The sequence below is a fragment of the Capsicum annuum genome, chromosome 12 (assembly GCF_002878395.1).
Source record: "Capsicum annuum cultivar UCD-10X-F1 chromosome 12, UCD10Xv1.1, whole genome shotgun sequence".
Classification (NCBI taxonomy): Eukaryota; Viridiplantae; Streptophyta; class Magnoliopsida; order Solanales; family Solanaceae; genus Capsicum; species Capsicum annuum.
This window is the reverse complement of record NC_061122.1, coordinates 3,974,469-3,998,307: the sequence shown is the minus strand read 5'-3', so window position 1 is coordinate 3,998,307 and position 23,839 is coordinate 3,974,469. Positions and strand designations below refer to the sequence as shown.

General features: G+C 36.9%; 1 protein-coding gene and 1 non-coding gene across 3 annotated transcripts; both read left to right on the top strand.

Annotated features, from left to right (window-relative positions):
- Window positions 1–63: 63 nt before the first annotated feature.
- On the top strand, window positions 64–22,946 carry LOC107870504. Of its 2 annotated transcripts, none has more exons than XM_016717059.2 (10): window positions 64–235; window positions 379–527; window positions 3,879–3,966; window positions 5,667–6,151; window positions 6,329–6,377; window positions 6,443–6,568; window positions 18,323–18,430; window positions 18,541–18,632; window positions 18,716–18,869; window positions 22,527–22,946. In XM_016717059.2, the coding sequence occupies exons 2-10, from the start codon at window positions 385–387 to the stop codon at window positions 22,779–22,781; spliced, it is 1,500 nt and encodes a 499-aa protein (XP_016572545.1). In that variant the 5' UTR covers window positions 64–235; window positions 379–384; the 3' UTR covers window positions 22,782–22,946. The 2 variants fall into 2 exon arrangements, with proteins under 2 accessions (XP_016572545.1, XP_047256543.1); XM_047400587.1 differs by having other exon boundaries at window positions 65–235; window positions 430–527.
- Window positions 22,947–23,129: 183 nt separating this feature from the next.
- On the top strand, window positions 23,130–23,203 carry TRNAN-GUU. Its single transcript has one exon. It is a non-coding gene; the product is annotated as a tRNA-Asn (tRNA).
- The last annotated feature ends 636 nt before the right edge of the window (window positions 23,204–23,839 follow it).

Below are 23,839 nucleotides of genomic sequence, written 5' to 3'. Positions count from 1 at the left end.
ACCTTCATTTTTCTCGTTTTACTCAATATATTAGAGTATTATTATTAAAGCAAATTACATATTTGAGCAATCGGTCCATAAAAAAGCCCAAAAAATTCCAATCCAACCAAAAGAGTACTTACCAAAATCGCGCCAAATAGAGAGATTTTGCAAAATCCAATATTGCTCACCTTTATAGTTAGTTATCTTAGAACCAAAAATTTTCTCACAAAAAAAAAAAACAGTATTCAAAAAGGTACAATTCTTCTTCTTCTTCTTCTTACTCTCACTCTTCACATTTTTTATGTGCATTTGATTCTATATACATACAATTCAAAATTCATCTTTTGTGTTTATTCAAACCCTAGAAAAAGCGATTTTTTTGTTTGATTTTTGTAGAAAGAAATGGTTATGGATGTTAACAAAGAAATGAATGCTGCATTTGCGAAGGCGGAGAAGGAGATGGATGAGGTTGACGAAATGCTGGTGGGTCGACGATTTACGAAAGCGAATAGCAAGCGTGGAAGTGGAATTAACCAGGTGTTGAAGTGAGTTTTTTTTTTTTTTATGTGTTGAATTTTGAATTTGCTTCTTTACGTTCGCGAGGTAGTGGTAAGGCGTGCGTACAATCTACCATTCCTGGACGTAACTTGTGGATTTTTTTTTTTTATAACCGTGGTGTCCGAGCCAGCAACTTGTGGAATTTTACTGGCGTTGTTGTTGTTGTTGTATTGAATTTTGAATTTGCTTCTTTACGATTCGCTAGGTAGTGGTAAGGTGTGTGTACAATCTACCATTCCTAGATGTTACTTGTGGAATTTTACTGTTGTTGTTGTTGTATTGAATTTTGCCTCTCAAATTCGACGAGTTAGTGGTAAGGTTTGCGTACACTTTATTAGACGTTACACTGGGTATGTGGTTGTTATTGTTTTGAATTTTGAATTTGCCTCTCGACCTCCACGAGGTAGTGGTAAGACATACCTTGTGGAGGTCAAGACGCAAATTCAAAACTAAAAACTCAATACAACAACAACATATCCAGTAAAACCCCACAAGTAACGTCTGGGGATGGTAGATTGTACACACACCTTACCACTATCTTGTGAAGTAAAGAAGCAAATTCAAAATTCAACACAACAACAACAACGCTAGTGGATTCCCACACGTAACGTCTAGTAGAGTGTACACAGACCTTATCACTACCTCGTGCAGATCGAAAGGCAAATTCAAAATTCAATACAACAACAACAATAACATACCCAGTGAAATCTCACACGTAATATCCAGTAAAGTGTACACAGACCTTACCACTACCTCGTGGAGGTCGAGAGGCAAATTCAAAATTCAAAACAACAACAACAGTAACATACCAAGTGAAATCTCACATGTAGCATGTATACAGACCTTACCACTACCTCCACAAGGTAGTGGTAAGGTGTGCGTACACTCTACCATCCCTAGACTTTACTTGTGGGATTTCACTGGTGTTGTTGTTGTTGTATTGAATTTTGAATTTGCCTCTTGACCTCCACGAGGTATTGGTAAGGTGTGCATACAATTCCTAGATGTTACTTGTGGAATTTCATTGGCGTTATTGTTGTTGCAATAAGTTTTGAATTTGCTTCTCTACCTCAACGAGGTAGTGGTAAGGTCTGCACACACTTTACTAGACCTTACATGTGGGATTTCAGTGGGTATGTTGTTGTTTTGTAGTTTTATTGTAATACATTGAATTTAAATTTGCTATTTGGAAAGCAATTTTGATGAAATAGATAAGTTTTTTGTTGGATTTTTTTTTTTTAAAATGTTATTTGGAAAGCAACTTTGATGAAATAGATAAGTTTCTGAATTGAATTTGCTATTTGGAAAGCAATTTTGATGAAATAAATAGGATTTTGGTAGATTTCTTTTTTTTTTTTTTTTAGATTTTTGTATGCATTGAATTTGCTATTTGGAAAGCAACTTTGATGAAATAGATAAGTTTTTGGTAGATTAATCTCTTTTTGATAACCGTGACGTCCGAGTCAGCTTGCCGGCCTAATTCGGCAGTTGCCTACCACCTCCCATGAACTGTCGGTACTAGGTAACTCTGTCTACCAAGGCTAGAACAACTGGAAAGAAATCACCTACTGTGTTTTTCTTCCCACCTCATGGTGCTCAACTCACTTCATTGACCACTAGGCCACACCCATGGGTGTCTCTTTTTAATGTAGTTTAGAGTGACTACTTTACGGTTTCGGAAATTACAAGGGAAGAAAAAAGTTCTTGGCAAAGATGATTTGTTTTTGGCTCTTCAATTGTGTTTAGTTGACAGTTTTGGAAGTAAAAGTAAAGTAAAAAAAATTAAGATGTACTGCTGAATCTTCTATTATCCATTCTACTGAGCACATGTGTTGGAGCGAGTTTGGTTTTTCAGTTCAACCCATTTTTATGCATTGGATTTGCTATTTGGAAAGCAACTTGATGAAATAGATAATTTTTCATAGCTAGTTTACAGTTTTGGGATATTACAGAAAGATGATTCTTTTTGGCTGTTTACTTGTGTTTAGTTCTCAGATTAATAAAAGTGTTGGAAAAAGAAAAATTAAGATGTACTTTTGCAAAAGATGGAATTTTTATGAAAAAAATGAGAATTGTTATAGCAGTTTTTAATGATCATTTCATAGTTTTGGAGGTATATAACAAAAAGAGAAAAAAACCAGGGAAGTGAAAGCAGAGATACTATTGAAAAGATGGGTTTTAATCGAAAAAGATGGAAGTTTTTGCAGCTGTTCTATTATGTTATGTTAAGAGTTTTTGTAAGTGAAATAAAATTAAAACATAATATTGTAATCCATGCCTTTCGCTTAGTCCACTATTTTAACTGCATCTCTTTGTTGTTTTCTACAATTGGATATGTTAAGTTCATTTTGCTATGTTTTTTTTCGTGCATTCGTCAAGTGTCAGATATGTTTTCATTGTGCTATGCTTTTTTTTCTTGTATTGCTCAAGTGTAAAACTAAAACAAGAAAAGAGGGTCAAGGCAGGTTAGAAAATGAAAGTAACCAACCAGGGATTTGGACTGGGGAAACTCTAGTGGAGGAATTTGTATGATGTACCCAGGAAGTAGCAAAGGAAAATCAAAACCTTCAAAAGCTAGCGAAAGAGTAAAAGAAGTTGAGTAATCTTCTTTAAAAAACACTTTGAAGTATGAGGACTGCTTAGACTCTTAAAAGTCGTTGGCTCATTCTCCCACTAGTGCATTCTGCTTGGCCACTGGATTCTAGTCCAAAGTAAAAATCTTAATCATCTATAAAAACCAAGTAGAAACTATTTTACAGATGCATAGAAGCATGTAGCGATGTTCTAACCTATTGACATCAAATTGACCAAAGTCCATACAGACATCAATGTAGAATATGCATATAATTTTTCTTTTGGCCACGATTGCTTTGGTTGTTATGCTACGTGGTACCTCTTGTTGCTCCTCCTTCAATAATTGGGAAAAAGTTTTAAAACTTTTCACTGTAGCTTAACATAATGTCTTTCTATTTAGTTATGCTTATTGAGTCTTCCACATTGGCTAGTGGAAGGGGGACTTGGTCTCTTTATTAGTTTTGGGTACTCCTCACCTCTTGAGCTAGTTTTTGGGGCTTGAGTTAGGCCCAACCTCCATTTTTTAATCATGGTATCCGAATCGGACCCATCCCAATTCTTTGTTTCTCTAATGTTGGGCACCCATCCCACATCGGCCAAGAGATTGGGGACTTGATCTCTTTATATGGCTCGGATAATCCTCCTCTTGAACTAGCTTTTAAGGTTGAGTTTGACCCAATATTCATTTCTTTATTGATCCTTAAAAACTTTTCGGAAAAAAGTTGCGTACATTTTGCATTTAACATTGATGGCAACGTGTGCAGGTCTGCAGTTGATACTGTTGTGAAAAAGGAGAGCATGTCTTCAGTTGATACCGTCGTGAAAAAGGAAGATGAAAAATGTGATTCACAGGTATTAAATGACAATTCATATTGAAGCCTGACTGATAGCTTGATTTTTCTCAATCATGGTTTATGCATGTTGAGGAATCAACTACACTTAATATAAGAAAAATGAAGATGCTGAATAATTGATTGAGGCTTTGTTTCTAAAAATTGTGATGTTTGCGTCTGTGAAATTATTGTTTAACTGCTAATAACTTAATAACTTACTGGATATGAGAGCATGAATTTTGGTTAAATTATTAATATTGGCAATCCTTATCGAATAAATAAATAAATATTGGTAATGTTACCTATCTCTGTCCCCATCCTCTCAAGAAAAAACAAGGAGAGAGATAAACTGACTGATTGTAGTCTTGTAGTGCTCTTTCCACTCCGTCTATCGCTAGCATTCTCACTGCGGTTTATATCCACTTCCTCCTCTCCTTTGTTTCTTTGTATTGTACACAATTGGCCTAGGTTTTGCTCTATTTCCCAAAATTGGACTCCTACTGGCACATATCTAGTTACTTAGCGTGATGTGCTATAGTACTCCTCGTCCGTTCTGGCATCTTAGCCATCCTAATATGGCATCTCAGGAAGCAAATGGGCGTGATTCGTTTGATGAAGATACAAAAATGTATTAATTTGGGTTAAGACAAGGCAAGCGTGTCTCTCTCTCTCTCTAGCCTTGGTTATGGAAGGCCTTAGTAGAATGTTTACAATGGGAGTTGCAAGGATTAAATAAATGTGTTAATCCAAGTACATCACACACTTTTTTCATACAGATTCTCTGATTTTTTGTGAGGCTAATAGAGAGAAGATTCTTTATTTGCACTTATTCTTCTGTTCTTTGAAGCTGTCTCTTGTTCCATTGCAATAATTCCTATGGCTTCATGCTGATGATTTATATAATATTACCTTTCAAAAAATGTGTTCTGAATTGATTCTTCAACCAGAAATATGTATTTTTCAACATGTGAATGCAAAGTTCTTGTGCTTAGTCGCAACATTTGTGCTTCACAGTTGTGCTAAATCCTGTTGCTACTTATCTGTGCTCAGCTGCCATTGACATAGGTTTGCGAGCTATATGCTACAATTTTTAGGTACTCTAAGAATACTTTTCTAGCTTCTTGGGCTACTAATTTTTGCACTGGATTATTTTTGACAAGATTTATAAGCAATAAAAGCAATTAGTAATACTGTGTAATTTGTTTTTTCTACTGTCATAATCATGTTTTTACATCTTGCAACTAGGCAGTTCTCCTTCAAGCTTTGCCATAAAAGTTGGTATATGTTCGACCTTTGCTCAGGGAAGCACTGGGGAACATCCCTCTTGGTTGCTGGTTCAAATCCAGCTGGTTGCATACTATATTTGTTGCAGAACATTTTACATAAATATGTTAGTCTGCTATGGGGTTTTCCTTTGTGATTATTTGGCTCAATTACAATACTGCATTACTTGAAGGAAAACTACATTATTAGCTTAATAGTTTTCCCTTTCTCTTTATCTCTCATGGATGTTTGGTCCGGAGGAAATAAGCTATGAAAATTGTCTTTATGAAAATTGTCTTTTTAATCATTCCGGAAATAATTGTTTACCAGCAATCTCTAGGAAGAGGAAGGAATATTGAAATTTGATGTCAGTAATTTATTACCTGTACATATCTTGTTATTTCCCTTTTTACTAAGTTAAACTTTAGAAGTTGCCAATTTTTGTATGTTGTGCAGAATAAGCCTTCCAATTTTTCCAGCGTACTCATGGATGACAAGATTTCTCAAAGTGCTGGAATAGTAGAAGGACAGCTTTGTCGTACTCAGATGGATTTTGATCATTCTCGTGAACTTCGTGGGAAAAGGAAAGTTAGTTCTCCTATATCGGACCTTCTACATGTCAAGGCTGAACCTGTGGATAACAATATGGTTGAAACTGCTGTGAAGAATGAACCGGATAGTTTGCCCCATAGTAGCATGGTTCAGGTGAAAAGTAATCATGGAATTACCTATGAGCTTTCTGAAGATGAACTGGATGATATGGTGCTATCAGAGCGAAAGAAGCTGTACTCTACGAGATGGGATCCTTCATATAATTTCGGTAGAGTTGTAGAGTGCTCAATCCAAATAGTTTCCTCAGTCTCTGATTGCATACCCACTTCATCTGCGCATGCTAAGCCACTAAAAGTTTACCCGCCACGGAAACGAAGAAAAACTGTCACGTAAATTTTCTTTTTGCTGGCTATATGCTCTATATATGCATATATCGATTTGTATATGGCTACATAATTACATTTACTGTGGATGGCCTCTATCCTCCGTTTTTCCTTCACATGTATGTGTATGTATTTACTTATACTGTACACATTTAATCCATATCTTTATGCAACAAACTGCAGAGATTCGGTTCAAACAGCAATGGAGGAAGATGCTCCGGGACTCTTGAAGGTATTTTCCCATCAAATTGCAATGTTAAAAGTCAGATGGCTCATAGCCTTTATCGATCTTTGCAGGTATTACTTGCAAAAGGCGTAAATGTCGATGAGATTAAGCTTTATGGGGAAAGTGAGAGGGATGAGCCTCTTGATGATTTGTCCACTGAAGACAGCTTCTCAGAGCTTCAAGCTGTTATATCTAAGGTATTGCATACATGTGCTCATGATCTTTCTTGTCACTAATCGCGGAGGAAATCTGCTTATATTTGTAATAGTTACCTGTTCCCTGCTGAAGCATGCAATAAATTTTAGTCTCTCAATGATCCGGGAAAATTGTTACAGATGGTTAGTTCAGGAATTAGGCCCTTCTTTGAGTTCTGAACTGTGATTTTTTTCCCCACATATTAATGACTGTCCTTTTCAAATAATTTACTAGTTGAAATCAGTGTTCTAAAAGGTGTGGGCGTGAAACGAGACGTTTTACCTGATGCGGGGCGAGTTGTAAGCCTTGAGGCGGTGCGTAAGCCCATGGAATTTAATTTTTAATATTTTATTCATTAATATACTAAAGATAAATAATTAGAAATAAAATTACGTAGAAATTATAAAAAATTCAATGAAATAAAAAAAAGTGGAAATGTATATAAAACTATTTCATCTTAAAATGTTAATCAAAGTCAATAATTGACAAAGAAATAATCAGAACTGCTCATCTCAAAGGCCAAATTAGACTTTGTAAAAAAATTGAGTAGAATTTTTTTTTTTTGAAACTGGTAACTTGTATATTTCACTTTAATATTCACAAATATGCAGTGATTTGGGGGCATTGGTCCCTATTTACAACAAAAGAACTCACAGAACCTGCAGTTATTCTACACAACTAAATGGAGTCTAGTACATCCAGATTTTCTACCGTTTCTACTGAGTAGGATAGTCTACACCAAAAATGAAAAAGCAGAATACAATTCATTTTTATCTGAATTGAGACAAGGAGATCCTTTATCCCTCTTTCTATTCATTTTAGCTATGGAAGGATTCAATAGTATGGTAAATATAACAACCCAAATAACTGGCTGGCTGAGAGGCTTCCAGGGGTCGTAATATGGGGGATTTGGAAATTTGTCATCTTTTATATGCAGATGACACCATTATTATTTGTGAAGCTGAAATAGAGAAAATTAGATACATTAGAGTACTACTGGTGGTATTTGAAGCTGTTTCAGGGCTAAGGGTTAACCGGAGAAAAAGTAACATTTTCCCCATAAAAGTTCCTAACATTCAAATTATGGTACAGATCTTAGGATGTGGAGTGACAAACCTTCCCTTTTGTTTAATATCTATCCTTTGGAAGGCTTAATATCTATCCTTGGGGAGGATCACTCTTATAAACTCAGCTTTGGATTCCCTTCCTACCTATGTGATGTTCTTATTTCCTATCCCGGCTAGTGTGGTGAAGAGATTGAATAGACTAAGAAGGAATTTTTTATGGAATGAAAAAAAAGAAAGAGGAGGATATAACCCGGTGAAGTGGGAAGTGGTTCATTTGAGCAAAATGCAGGGAGGAATTGGCATCAGAAATTTAAAAATTCAAAGTAGCAGTCTTCTGATGAAGTGGTTATGGAGATTCAACTAGGAGGAAACTTCACTTTGAAAAGAGGTCATTTCTCATAAATTTGAACTAGATACTTTTTGGTGCACTAAGGAGGTTAACAGTACCTATGGTGTGGGAGTGTAGAGAACTATTAGGACTCTTTGGCCAAAGCTGCATGCAGACTCTAGAATCAAGGTAGGCAATGGTGATAGAACCAAGTTTTGGAAAGATACTTGGATAGGGCAAACTACACTCCAAGAAGCTTTTCCTGATTTAATAGCCTTAACTAACTCTCCTGAAGTTCATATCAATGAATTTGGTCCCCTCAAGGTTGGAATCTGAACTTTAGAAAACATCTAAATGATTATGAAGTAGGAAGGGTGGCTGGGTTGTTGAAATTGTTGGAGGACATCCAAGTCACAACTACTGAAACTGGTTCTCTGAGATGGAAACATAAGGCGAATAATATCTTTTTTGTGAATAGGCTTTACAAAAAAAGAAAATAATGCAGCTTGGAATGAGAGGTCAGAGTTATGGAAAAGAATCTGGAAGAGCATGGTTCCAACTAAGGTAAAATGCTTCACATGGCTAGTAGTAAAGAAAGCATGTCTTAATCGTGAAGTACTACAAAAGAAGGGACAATAGTAGTGACTGGATTTTTCTTGTGTAATGAGATGGGGAAGCAAACAATCACCTATTCTTACATAGTAAGTTTACCACCTAGATCTGGAACTTGTTTTTCAGCCTCACAATGACAGTGGATCATGCCTGAACACAGAGCTAACTTGATGAATTGCTGGATTAGAAGAGGGGGAGCAAGAGACAGGGAAAATGATGGAGGATGATACCCTCGTGCATTTGGTGGTCAGTATGGAAGGAGAGGAATGAAAGATGTTTTGAAGACAAGATCAATTCCATCCATGATGTGAAATGGAGTTGCTTAGTGTCTTTATTTTTTTGTTGTAAAGAAAGTTGTATAGAGGAAATAGATGACTTGGTAGACTTCTTAGGTGAGCTGTAAAGCTAGAGTCTAACCATTTTATGTAACAGTGATTTTGAAGGTAGCCAACAGTCCTTAATTGCTGAGGAATGCAACAATACTAATTGTCAAAAAAAAACTGTACTGCTCCTATTCTCAAAGCACCTAGAGTTCCTTTCTTTTCAAATTGTCCACCATATGTATGCTGGTATAATGCTCCATCTTTTTCTGTCTCTAGTCTCCTTCCGTACTTCTTCCCAGCTTGCCAAGGTTGTTGCCATGTTTCTTGGCATTGTCCAGGTGATCCCTCTGAGTGCCAAAAAGATCCTCCATACTTGACTTGTCACTTTGCAATGGAGAAACAAATGTTTTACAAAAGCCAATCTTGTTTCCAGGGCAATACAAAGATCCTCCAACTTCTCTACTGAAGAGCCATACAAAACAAGAGACCTTTAAAGGGGTCTTTGGCTTCCAAATATGTTTCCAGGGCCAATCTTCAATCAGGTGGCTGCTAATATTCAGATCTTTGTAGTCTATGTTCACCCTGTAGTTCCCGCTGCTGTGACTATTCCACCACAGTTTGTCAACTCTTTCTTCTAAGCCTCTACAAGTCTCCAGGAAGGTGAAAAAAAAAGTCACCCTACTCGCTTCCTAATCATTTGGCATTCTTCTAAAAGTGATATCCTAACCCTCTTTTGACCGTTGCTCAACCACTGTTCTGTATTGGTAAAGCATCATGTTGTCGATATCTGAAAATTTCTCTTTTAGGCTCTCAGTACCCAGCCAAACAACTGCCCAGAAGTTTGTTTTGTTCCATCTGCAATTTTTATGGAGTACTTGGTTTTCAGCAAAGGCCATAGGGCTCTGATGGACTTCCATAGACTTACTCCAGAAGGAGTGTTTATCTCGTTAGTCATCTACCTGCCCTCCTCCATATATTTAGCATTGATGGCTCTTTTCCATAGCATTTGGTATTCCTTTGTGTATCTCCAAAGCCATTTAAGTTTTAAAGCCTTGCTTTGCATTTTTAGGTCCCTGATTCTCGGACCTCCCTTCTTTTTGCTTCCTGTTATAGCCTTCCATTTGACTAGATAAAAACCTTTCTTTTCTTTGTTTCCATGCCACAAAAGGATTTCCTGATGCTGTCAAGTCTTTTGATAACACTAATTGGTACAGGGAAGAGGGTCATCATGTAGGAAGGTAGGGCATCTAACACTGAGTTGATGCGTGTGACTCTTCCTCCCTGTGACAAGTATTGAGACTTTCATCTAGATAGTTTCTTCTCACACCTTTCTATAACATCATTCCAAATTTCCTTGGATTTTGATTTTGCCCCTAAAGTCATGCCGAAATACATGGTAAGCAAAACTCCCACTTCACCTCCGAGGATTGATGCTAGGAACTTCATATCAGTAACATTATTTATAGGGTATATAGAACTCTTACTCCGGTTAATGTGAAGCCCCGACACGCTTTCAAATAGTACTAAGATCACGCTCAGATACTTCGATTGGTCAGCGTGGGCATCACAAAAATCAATGTGTCATCGGCATACTGTAGTGTGTTATTTCCATGTTGTTGTTTGCCCTTCTATCCATTTCAGAACCACTGATCCAACTGATCCGCTTAGCATTTTTCACCATATTGTTCAAACCCTCCATTGCCAAAATAAATAGGAAAGGGGCTAGGAGATCACGTCGTTTTAATCCTCTTTGAGCTTTGAAAAACCTGTTTGGGATCCATTAATAAGGACTGAAAAGCACACTGTTGAGGTACACTGCCTAATCCAGTTTATCCATTTACTTCCAAAACCATCCTCTGTAGGATATCCAGAAAGAAACCCCAATTGACATGATCATACGCCTTTTCTATGTCTAGCTTACACAAAAAACTAGGTTTGTTCTGTTTGAATCTAAAGTCCACTGCTTCATTTGCCACCAAAACTTCATCCATTATTTGTCTCCCCTTGATGAATGCCATTTTTTGAGAGTCTACTAGTTTTTCTATCACCTTTTTTAATCTCTCAGTCAGCACCTTTGGAAATAGTTTGTAGACACTTCCTATCAGATTGATGGGTCTGAAGTCTCTCAGCTCTTTAGCTCTTTTCTTCTTTGGGATAAATTTATAAATTAATTTGCAAAGTGATTACAACAACAACGACATACCTAGTGTATTCAGACAGAGTGGCTCTGGGAAGGGTAAAGTGTACGCAGTTCATATCACAACCTCAGATGAAGTAGAGAGGTTGTTTTTGATAGACCCTCGACTCAGGACAAATAACAGTATAACCAACAAACAAATTAAAAAAATAAAAACACACAGCAAAAATAGGATAATAGACCGCTAGATAATAATGAAAATAAGGCACCCACAAGGTAATACTATAATTATCTATTCGAAATCAAAGACAACACCAAAACACCACGAGCAAGCAACTACAGGCGTAGATACAAACACAAGCACTCTTACCTACTATTACGGGTGAACTCCTGCCCACTAACCCTTTACCTTAATCCGCGTTCTCCACACCTTCTTATCAAAGGTAATGTCCTTTGTAAGTTGTAACTGCTTCATATCAGGTCTAATTACCCCCCTCTAATATTTCTTTGGCCTACCTCTACCCCACCGAAAACCATCCATAACCAGCCTTTCATACCTCTGAACTAGAGCATCCGTGCCCCTTTTCATCACATGCCCAAATCACCGCAACCTCACTTTTCGCATCTTGTCCTCTACCGAAGCCACTCCCACCTTCTTATGAATAATTTCATTTCTAACCCTATCACTCCTGGTAAGTTTATACATCCATTGCAACATCATCTCCGCCACCTTCAACTTTTGGATTTGGGAGTTCTTAATTGGCCAACACTTTGTCCCGTACAACATAGCCAGTCAGACTGCCATTTTTAGAACTTACCTTTAAGCTTAAGAGGCACCTCCTTATCACACAAGACTCCCGAAGCAAGTCTCCATTTCAACTGCCTTGCACTAATACCGTGCGTGACATCCTCATCTATCTCGCCATTCCCCTGAACCATAGACCTAAGATAGTGAAACTCTCCTTTTTTGGAGTAACCTAAAAATCCAACTTCACCACCACGTCAGCCTCATATGACAAATTACTAAACTTACATTCCAAGTACTCCGTCTTAGTCTTGCTCAACCTAAATCCTTTGGACTCAAGGTTATGTTTCCAAACCTCCAACTCATCATTAACACCTACCTGAGTCTCATCAATCAGTACAACATCATCAACAAATAACATACACCGAGGCACCTCCCCCTGAATAAGCTGCGTCAAAACATCCATCGCTATATCAAAAAATTAATTTGTAAACAAATAAATCCAAAGAAGGAACCTACATGAAGAGTGATGTATTTTTACTTTGTAGTTTGCTCATTGAGTATTTCCCCCTTTAGCTAATGAAAGCCAAAGAGAGAATAAAATTGAGCTAGGAATAAAAATATTTAAATTTTTATGCCTTTTAACTTTTTAAAATGTAATAACAAGTTGAATTTTATGCTTTTTGGTATTAATTTAAATACTTATTTAGCATTTTACATTTTAATTAGGAGAGTTTTTCTGGGTTTACGCTCCAAATTAGAAACTCGCCCACCGACTAAGCGTACGCCCAGGCTGACGAGGTTTACACCTCATGATACTTTCGCCATCGCACGAGGGTGTTTTTACTACGCCCCGCCCCATGGCTCGCCCTAGGAACGCCTTTTAAAACACTGATTGAAATTATCATTATCCTTTGCCATGCTTGCTTACGATTGACAGTTGATTATTGATTATTGTATGTTCAGGATATAGATTGATATCAGTTGGCAATGAGTTAATAACTTGAAGTTTAAGCTATTATTTGATTTTTGAAAATTTTGGCAGTCTCTTTGATGAAAAGCGGTGGATGCAAATATCTGCTATCATGACATTGCGCTTGGAAGAAATGTAGTTGGCAGCTTGTTGGTGAAGTGGGGCAATTTCTAGTTAGGACTAGATAATTACAACACTCATGAGTTGTTGAACAACTGCATGACTGAAATTTAAGTTTGGGATGGGAAGAGGTGGATTTTTAGATAACTAAAGTGATAGACATGGAGATAGAATCAAATGCCTTTTGATATCATTTAATGTGAACCATCGTTTTTATGTTGTAAACTTTTTATTTTCTTTTGTGAACTGAAGCCACTCAAGTCAATTAACAGAGTTGTCAAAGCTTCATCATGCCTTGATGGTGAGATTGAAATATTTGGCAACTTTAGGATTGTGAAACGAAAGAGTAAATAACAAAAAACTTGGCTTAATTATTCCCTCAAGCTATTGGGGGTTAAATAGCTAAGTTTAGCACCCCAAAGTGTGACCTAGTGGTTAATGAAGTGGGCAAGAATCATGAGGTCTCAGGTTTAAATCCCAACAGAGACCAAAACGTCAGGTGATTTCTTCCCATCTATTCTAGCCTGGATAGAGTTACCTAATATTTGTTGTTGGTAGGAGGTGACATATATCCCGTGGAATCAGTTGAGGTGCACTAAAGCTAGCCCGGACACCACAATTAACAATTTTTTAAAGCTAAGCTTAACGTCTTAAAAATGGAAAGGAAATCAGTACAAATCGATACGTAATTATGATGGGAGTAAATTAGGCTACCAACTATATACCATATATGATCCAAGCTTGCTACATATATAACTTGTCCAAGGACCTGCAAGGGACTTGTTGAATATGTCTGCAAGCTGATCACCTGACCGCACAAACCTTGTGACGATGTCTCCTGAGAGGTTGAGAGTACCTTTTCTCTTATAAATGATTAATCTCTATGTGATTGGCCCTCTCTTGAAACACTAGGTTCAATGCAATTGAAGTGCAACTTCACTATCTCACACAAGTTCCATTTCTTCAATCTTTCTAAAGTTCAACTCCTTCAAGTTGCTTGATCCATATGAGTTCACATCTTGTCGTTGCTATAGTTCTCAATATTTTGCCTCTGCACTAGATCTAGCAACTATATTTTGTTTCTTATTTTTCAATACCCAAATTTCCCCCAAATAGAACACAGTATCCAGAAGTGGATTGTCTATCAGACGGTGACCCTGACAAGTTGTCGGAGCAATGATTGCCTCACCGAAAAGTGGTTAGAAAATAGTGTAGCAAGTATAGGTCTACTCGGAATTGCTAGGTGACCTTGTTAGAATAATCAGATCCAATTGCCAATTGCCAGGAGTGATCAAAATCAGGCGGAACTTGGATTGGTAGTGTTGAAATCAGTTGGAGAGTGTGTTTGAGTATAGAAACACGCTTGAAGGTGGCCGGAACAGTGCTCACATGCCGCTGCATGGTAGATCTCAATGGAACTGGCGGGCTTTCCGGCGACGCGTGGATGGTATGTCTGGGATGACATTGGTTTGGGTTTTGTTCTTGAGGTCTTCTGCTTCTCGTGGTGGTCTTGGTTTGGTCACAACACTTACAACGGTGCTCACATGCCGGTGCATGGGTAGATCTCACTTGAACTGGCGGGCTTTCTACCAACGCGTGGATGGTATGTCCGGGATGACGTTGGTTTGGGTTTGGTTGTTGAGGTCTTCTGCTTCTCGTGGTGATCTTGGTTTAATCACAACACCTACAAAAATAGAGATCTGTTCGGACAACCAAGAATTTGGCCGGAAAAGTTTTTGAGGTCGAAATATTCTCTTCCTATGTTGTTGGCCTTAACCAAGCTCTAATAACATGAGAAACGAAAGAGAAATTAAGAAAGAACTCGGCTTGATTATTCCCTCACCTTTTAGGATTTAATAGTGAAGTTTACATGTCCTAAAAATGAATGGAAATCAATACAAATTAATATCTTATTAAAAAACAAGATGCTAAACTATTTACTACTAGCCTCTTTCCTTAATCCTTGATCTCCTCACTCTCCTATCAAGGGGCATGCCCTTGGTAAGCTAAAAAGAATCAATAATAAATTTGTTACATTCCTTATCTCTCTGTCTCAATAACCTTTTATAGGTATCCTACTTTCCGAAAACAAATAATAGAATGGAGAATTGACCTAAACATTATAGAACATGGAATCTTTATTCCTATTGCAAACACCGAGTTTTAACTTAAGTCCAACACATAACATTTTTGTTTTCCCTTATTCTTACAATTTGCAAGTGGTTAATATGTTGAACTTCAATAATAATAGTATCTAGAAATTGAAGTAATCCATACGAATAAGTAAATTAAAGAACGTGCATTAATTAGAGAAAATAATTAGGAAACTGAAAAGCATCCCACAACATTATATATTAGTTACACATAGTAATAATTGTCAAGATAGAATGTAATAGATATGAAGGGGCAAAAGAAGAAACATTAACGTGGAACTAGTCGAGGTGCGTGCAAGCTGACCCAGATACCACGGTTATAAAAAAGAAACATTAATGCAGAGGAAAAATAGAACAATTAGAAGAAAGAGAAAGACAACGGGAAGGAGAAGGAACATGCTCATGTATAGATTCGTCCATTTATAACTAGTAAGTAATGTTGTTTCTAAGTAACATTATTTTCATTAATAATAATTGTTGGGATTGAAATATTAGTATTTTGAACATATGTAATTATGTAGAGAATTAATGAGGTGACTTTATTTACTTCAAAATTTAAAGTATCACATAATTTAAAATAAAAGGAATAAATAGCAAAAAATTGAGGTAAAAGATGAATAGAAATTCTTCCTCGAAAGAGTGCCACATCACCTCTCTTAATGCCCACAATTATGTATACTGGATATTAAAGAACTATATTCTATAAATTGTCAACACATAGGTTAATTTGTCAATGTGATGAAAGGAGAAACTCCCACATTGGTAACAAAAGGGTATTTGGGCCTCTTTATATGGTTGGACAATCTTTCACCCTTTGAGCTAGCTTATGGAGGCCTGAATTAGGCGGAAAACCTAATTTAACATGGTATCAGAGCTGGACTCAATGTCGGCCCCAGGAACAATTGTCGCGGGGGATACCCCGATCCATGAATGTCATGTAGTGAACTGGATGATGAAACCTCAAATTAAAAAAAATGTCCAAATTTGGGCTTGAGGGGAGGAGGTGAGGGTGTTGAAGGGAAATCTCCCACATCGGTGAAAAGAGGGTCCTTGGGCCTCCTTATAAGGCTTGAACAATCCACCCCCTTTAAGCTTGTTTTTGGGATGTGAGTTTTGCTTAAAACGTAATTTAAAAGATATACTTTAATCCACTAAAACTAACATAAAAATTCAGCTGAAGTAATTACCAAACTATAGCGAGACCATGTAAGTCCAATTGATGTAACCTCTGCAATACCCAAAACATCCTAGTATTTTAGATTACTGATGAGTTCCTTAGGAGATTTTCCTCTTGTAATTTTTGGTTGTAAGTATTAGTAGAATACTATGTATATTCCATTGTTTATAATGCAAGTTGCCTTTCTCGAAAAAATATTTTGCAAAACCCTAAACCCGTTCTTATAAGCAACCAATTTTTTTTTTAATAATCGTGGTGTCTGAGCCATTTTTGCACACCTAAACTAAATCCACGAGATATCTGTCACCTCCTACCAACAACAGGTATCAGGTAACTATGTCCACCAAGGCTAGGACAAATGGGAAGTATCACCTAGAGTTTTTTTTTTGTCTCTCCTAGGATTTGAACCTGAGACCTCAGGTTCTCAACTCACTTCATTGACCGCTAGGCCACACCCTTGGGTGCTAAACGTAGTTATTTAAATCCCCAATAGTTTGAGGGAATAATTAAGCCGAGTTCCCTCTTATTTTCTCTTCCGTTTCACAATCCTAAAGTTGCCAAATATTTCAATCTTACCGTCAAGGCTTGATGAACTATTTGACAATTCTATTAATTGACATGAATGGCTTCTGTTCACAAAAGAATATAAACGGTTTACAGCTTAAAAGGCTGCTTCACATTAAAAGATATCAAAAAGCATTCAATTCTGTCTCCGTGTCTCACTTTAGCTATCTAAAAATCCTCCTCTTTCTATGCCCAAATTTAAATTTCACTCATGCAATTGTTCTACAACTCTGGATTGTTGTAATTATCTGGTTCTAACTAGAAACGGCCCCACTTCACCAACAAGCTGCCAACTACTTTTCTTCCAAGCGCAGTATCATGATAGCAGATATCTACATCCACCGCTTCTCATCAAAGAGACTGTCAAATTTTTCAAAAATCAAATAGTAGCTAATTTCAAGTTATTAACTCATTGAATAACTTCATGATTTCGACATTCCAATTGCAAAAATATCAATTTATATCCTGAACCCACAATAATCAACTGGCAAGCATGACAAAGGATAATGGTAATTTCAACTAGTGAATTATTTGAAAAGGACAGTCATTGATATGTAAAAAAATAACTGCTAAGAAACTCAAGAAGGGCCTAATTCCTGAGCTAACCATCAACAACAATTTTTCGGATCTTTGCTAATTGTGGAATTCTAAATGGTAAGCCTACTTCTCTGACCTCTGAAATCATGTCACTTGCAGGAACAACTGTGCTCTTTGATGGAGGAACAACAGTAATGTTTTAGGGAATGGCAATGTTTTTTCTAAAGAGTAATAACTGTATATTAAGTCGTGACTTTTGGCCTCTTGTATGTTAAGTTGAAAGGGAAATATTAAGGAAAAAGTCAAAAAAACTACAAAAATGATAAATAGTATTTGAGGCCTTAGAGAGTGTCACATCACCAGCCCGATGTCCTTACTAGTTTCTAGGTACGTGCTTTGCACGCAGATCTTCAGTTAATTGTTTATTAAGAAACAATAGATTACATTTATTTAAAATTCTATGTAGGAAGAAAGTTCGTTTTACAATAATGGTAAAGTTTATCTACTCTAAATATTTACACGAAATCAATTCAACTACCATTAAAGGTAGTTGCAACGTATGATGGTCACAGATGCTCTATTGCATCTAACATAAATTAATCATTGGTCATAAACATGATAATAGCAAGTATATCTAATCAATTGGTACGTGGTTAATTTAATAGCAATAGATTTTTTATTTATAAATTTGTCAAACAGTCAGCTACTTAAAATTAGTTTATTTGTTAAGGCTTTGTTTCTCATTTGATTCTATTGAATAACATTAGAAGAAAACTGTAAAGAAATTATCTAAATTTTTAAAGATTGTTATATCAATAAGATAAGTTGGTGTAGAAGTTTTTGTTATTCTCCAAATTCCTTAGACTGAATAGTTGATGTTATTTTGGTCATTCAACATTATTATTTGTGCTTTTATAATAATATTTAGATACAGAGAGATAGATTTGGATTTTTCTGGTTATATCTTTTTAGGCAGGGTACTGATCCATTTATTTGATGTTGTGTTATCTTGTTGTTTAGCTTTTCTCCTCCCAACGACAGTCATTGTTAAAGCTAGCTCCACTCCAGTGTACAAGAGCTGAAAAAGTTAGCTATTGTTTGGCTTGTCTGTTTTCTCTCATTGAGCAGGTATAGGCATTAATTTGGTGCAAACTCTAGTTGTCGATATTCATTTTAACATGTTGTATCATTGTTATCTCATATGTATTGCCCTTTTTCTTTTTCAAATTACACTTTAGGCACGGTATCTACAATCCCGAAAGTGGCCTGTTGAATGGGGCTGGTGCCGAGATCTCCAGTCATTTATTTTTGTCTTTGAAAGGCATAACAGGTTGGTTGTTGGCTGCCACTCTGTGATTCTAAGGTCCTGTAGTGTTTCAGGATCCATCAGAATTTATACTTACATACATGCAGGATTGTGCTTGAGCGTCCTGAATATGGTTATGCAACATACTTCTTTGAACTAGTGGATTCTTCCCCTATTGATTGGCAAATCAGGCGATTGGTAATTGCTATGAAGCTTACTAGCTGTAGCAGAGCCACCCTGATCGAGAATAGAACACTCACGGTATTTACCTTAGCTGCTGCTATATTAGTTTTCTTATGATGTTCCCATTTTCATGTTACTGATGTTGATTTGACCAAATTTATTGTGGCCCATTTTCCCCTGGGAGGGGAGAATCGAGTTACAACTTTCTTTGGCGTCATTTGAAGTGAGAAATAGTTGCTTTTACTTTAACCTGTATTTGTCCCTTGCTCTCTCTTTTTCCTTTTTCCTATGAGATTTAATATGAAATCCTGGTTTGTGCCACTTCATCTACATCCGTTTTTGTTGGGGCTGTAGATGAAATAGGTTGGGGGCATAGATGATTGTTACACTTCCTCAACAAACTTTTTAGTTGTCAATGTTGCTTTACTCTTAATTCATGCTAAATCATTTCCACTATCATGATTGGAATTTGGTAACTAGATAAAATAATCAGTCTGTTTAGCCGTAACCCTGAAATGTTGGTTATCAACTTTTCCAATCTGAAACTGTTGCAGAACTAAAATAAATAAATAATTGTATATGCTCATTCTTTTAACAATTTAAGCTTTTAGATGAGGCGTTTCAGTATGATATTAGAGTAGTCAGAAGGTTACTGCCACCATTAACGAAATATTTCCGTGTACTTGGTTTTTGAAAAAAAAAATGTCTTTCCTTGTGACGGGGCATGTTCCTAGCCTAAAATAATAAACATAGGTGTTCTATCTCTAATGGCTTGAACTTTTAGATGAAGTGGTCACCATCAACGGGAACAGTTCCATACTTCCATATTCTAAACCAAAACGACCATAAACTTCTACTTGTACAAAAAGAAGATAGAGGATAGAAAAGGGAGAGGTTGTGCTTGAAGTTGTCAAGCTAGCTAACTTTTTAACCTGTCATAGGAACATTTGGCACCTTGGTGGAACTCTTAAAAAACATCATCTTAGTGGAAGCAGTCGTTATACGATAGTCAAGGGCTAAATCTGTGTGGTAAAAGTAGAAGCCTTGATAGGAAGATGAAGCAGGTCTGTGAGCGGAGACAATTATAGCCTGGTAGAAGCAGTTAAAGTAGAACCTTTAACAGCCCTAGAAAATGTTAAGAGGAAGTTGGATTTGTCTGGTGTAGAACGAGAGGTATTAGTGTTAATTGAAAGGAGGTGCAGTTTTATGAATCTTTTGCCTATGATTGTGTGGAATATGCTCTACTTGACTTTGTGTACTTGCACAAGGAAGGTGAACTCCCTTAAATTGGTGAGATCATAAAGATAGTGAAGGCATTGGTTTGGCTAATGTTAATCCTTTGGTGAGCTTCATAAAACTGCTTTATCTCATTGCATTTTCTTTCTGTCAGTTTTTACTAGGAAGTAACTATGCAGAATTACTTAAAACCATATTGTTTTACATGTAGCATGAACTATCTCTCGACCAACTCCTTATAGCTGGAGGAGTCCGATTTGAGTCCACATTTGATCCAATATATTTTTATTTATGTCCACCTCGTCGATGTTAGTAAAGCTTCCTTAGATCTTGTGGAGACCCTTCTGCTTGTTTCTACTTGGTTTCTGTGAATCTTCAATTGAACACGGGCTTCTTATTGAGGGGATAAGACAACTAGTAACTTGATACAGATGTTATTCTTTGCTGAAATTTGATATGATCAGTATTTAAACTAGATGCTATTTTCTAACTTACATAGTGGTTAATGTGGTGGAAGATGAATGATCGAGAAGGAAGTCTGAGCTGATTTATCACTAGCTGGTAATGGCAAAGCAGACGATCCTGTAACAATAAGTTCTCTGTGAAGTTTGTCTAAAATGAGAGTTAGGAGAAACTAGCAGATTGATCTCTCCTATATGTCTGATCAATGCCAATTCTGTCTCTCGTTCTCCGTCTGCTTTCTTTACGAAATTTAGCCCCTTCATTGATTTAAAAAAGGATCAACCTTTGGGCTACCTCTTTCTAAATGTTTGTTTAGGGTAATTCTTGTTACCTAAGAAAAGAAGAAAGAATGGGAATGATAAAGGGGCGATATTGCTCTAAATAGGCGATGGGATTTTGAAAGTGAAATGTAGGACGAAATGAATTAACTTTTTAGAAACAAGTACCGTCTTTCGCTTGTTTAGTGCAAAACCATCAATTGCAGCTGAGTTGCCTAATCGTGATAGGAAGTTATTGTTGGAAGTATGGGAATGGAAGGAAAATGGGAAGGAGGAAAAAAGAAATTTAGAAAGCAAAGTCGGGGAGGGGTATGATTAGGTTTGGGAACAAAGAGAAGACTTCAGTATATTCTTCTCTTCTATGGGATTTTGCTGGAGCTTTTTCTTTTCACTATAAGGGTGTAGAAGGTTTCATTAAGCACCTATGCTTGCTAAAAGTACACATAATGAACACCTCCAAACGAGCATGGACATAAGTTGTGCTGATATGGACAACAAATCATCTGTTGTACGACTTCTCGTTCACTGTTCAGATTCTTTTTGACTTTCATTGATTGTGGGTGGACAAGAAGAGGGAAGCGAATCTCAGATGGTTCGGGCATGTGAAAAGGAGATGTGATACGTTGACTATGATGGGTCTGAGTAGAAATAGAGATAGGTGAAGAAGTATTGAGGAGAGGTGATTAGACGTGACTTGAAACATCTGCAGTTTACAGAGGACATGACCCTATAGGAGGATATGAAGGTTGAGGATATGGGTAGAAGGTTAGTAGGTAGTTGCGCTTCTAGTTTCCCTTATCAATGATATTAGTATTTCATTTCTACTTGTTTCCTTTGCTTCGGTTACTGTATTATATGTAGGTACCACTGGTATTCTCAACTGTTCTCTCTTTTCCTTTTTCGTTTTGTCATGCTTTGCTTGAGCTGATGGTTTATTGGAAACAACCTCTCTACCCTCATAAGGTAGGGGTAAGGTTGCGTACATACCACCCTCCCTAGACCCTACTTGTGGGATTTCACTAGGTATGTTGTTGTATAGGAAGACTTGCATGAAAATTTAATCTGGCAAATTTTACTCCTGAACTACAGTATCATGCTCTCTCCTAGTTAATGGTAAAACATATTATCCAGTTGATCGGAAGCCAGATGAAGAGAGATCATGTTTTAAACTTTGCTTGGTATTGAGGCGTAGTAGTAGTTGTGGTTATTGTATGTAAGGAACGTGTAAGAAGTTCGTTATCGGTTATGAACTTATATCGATATGTTTTATCTCTTAAGGGCATATTAAGCAAGTATGAAAACTTTTGGTTTTCCAAGATTTGGCTCATATTATGAGACCAAACTTGCTTGACTTGGGCATTGTTTTCTACTGCGTTAGCTGCTAGATTGACTGAAAGCCATCATCTATTGAGGAAACACTTGAACGCAGATTGCTTTAAACGACAAATTTCTGTGATGTCTTAAGTTAAATCTCTTTTCTTGTTTCCGTACCCTGATTCCTACCTACGGCCTGTAATATGATCCTTTTGGAATGTTAAAATCTCAATAGAGACATGGCTTAATCATTGTGGATGTCATTTTGTACATGTATTCGATGGTTTTAGGCTATAGAAAATGTCTACAATACAAGTGGAAATGTCCTCAAATGGTCTTTCGACATCCAGAATTATTCATGTATCTTACCAACCTGTTTTCTGCTTACGATGTCAAATCTTTATCTCTTTGAAAACTTTTTCATGCTTCCATTGTTTGCACACAGGTCGGAAAAGATCTTAGCGAAGGAGAGGCAAAAGTGTTAAAATCATATGGTTGGGTGCCTAACACCGCGCTGGGAACAATGCTTAAGTATTATGATAGAGTTTATCATGACAGAGTATCGGAGAAACAAAGCGTGGAATGGAAATCAAAAATTGGGAAGTTGCTTATTGCTGGAATCACTGGCGGTATCATAGTTGAAAAAGATGAGGAAAACGTTGCTCAGAGTTGCCCCGAAATCAAGTTAGAGCTCGAGTAAATCATCGCTTCAGTTGTCGAAAATCTTGTAAATGCTCATCCTTTGTAAACTAGGCTTAAAATGTTTTTGTTGTACAGATTTCTGGCTTTGTTAGGCAGGCTGTCTAAAGTCTAAACTTAGTTTTTATTATAAAAAGGAGACAAATTGCAGACTTTTTGCAGGACATATTGAGGCTCTTAACAACTTTTTGCAGTATTCAATTGGGAAAATGCGGAAACAGCCTCTTGCAGAAATGCAGGGTAGTGTTGTTACGTACAAAAGACCAGTTTGGTTTGGTTCTTTCCCGAACCCCGCGCATAGCGGGAGCTTTTATTATTCTCTTTGATATATTATTGGCTCATGGAACCAGGTTTCGTGGTGTAGTTGGTTATCACGTCAGTGTGTTACACTGAAGGTCTCCGGTTCAAATCCGGGCGAAGCCATTTCTTTTCTTGAGTCAGGGTCTATTGGGTGTAGCCTCACTACCTTCACTGGGTAGAGCTAAGGCTGCGTATTCACCCACCCTCTCCCGACCCGACTTGTGGGATTAACAATGTTTGTTGTTGATGTTGATATTGGCTCATGGTTAATGTTGAACTACTATTAGAAGTACGTTTAAGTTATATACACTGTTCACTGTAAGGAATTTTCACTGTTAGGTTACTTTTACCTGTTTGTAGTACGTAACGTTTACCTGTATGGGGTGGAGGAAGCGGAGGTGGCGGCGGCGGGCGGCAACAAAAAGGGTGTGGAGGAAGAGTGGTGGTGATGGTGTAGGGATCTTTGTGTAAATAATAAAATTTGAGGGTTTTAAAATTAGTGTCATTAACACTAATTTTAAAATTGTCACCTCTACTCAATATTTAAGGCTTGTGTCACTTTTTTTTAGTTTTGAAACTTTTTTGTCACCTTTAATTAATTTTCCCTCCTTAGGTGACGGTGATATACTTAAATGGTGTTGGGCATTACATGAAGGTGTGGAATTTGGTATTGTGTCCAAGTCTTTTTCAGTTATCTTATTTTTTTTTAACCCTTCTCGTGAACTCTCATCTTTTTGCTCTCTTGGTGACCAGAACCTG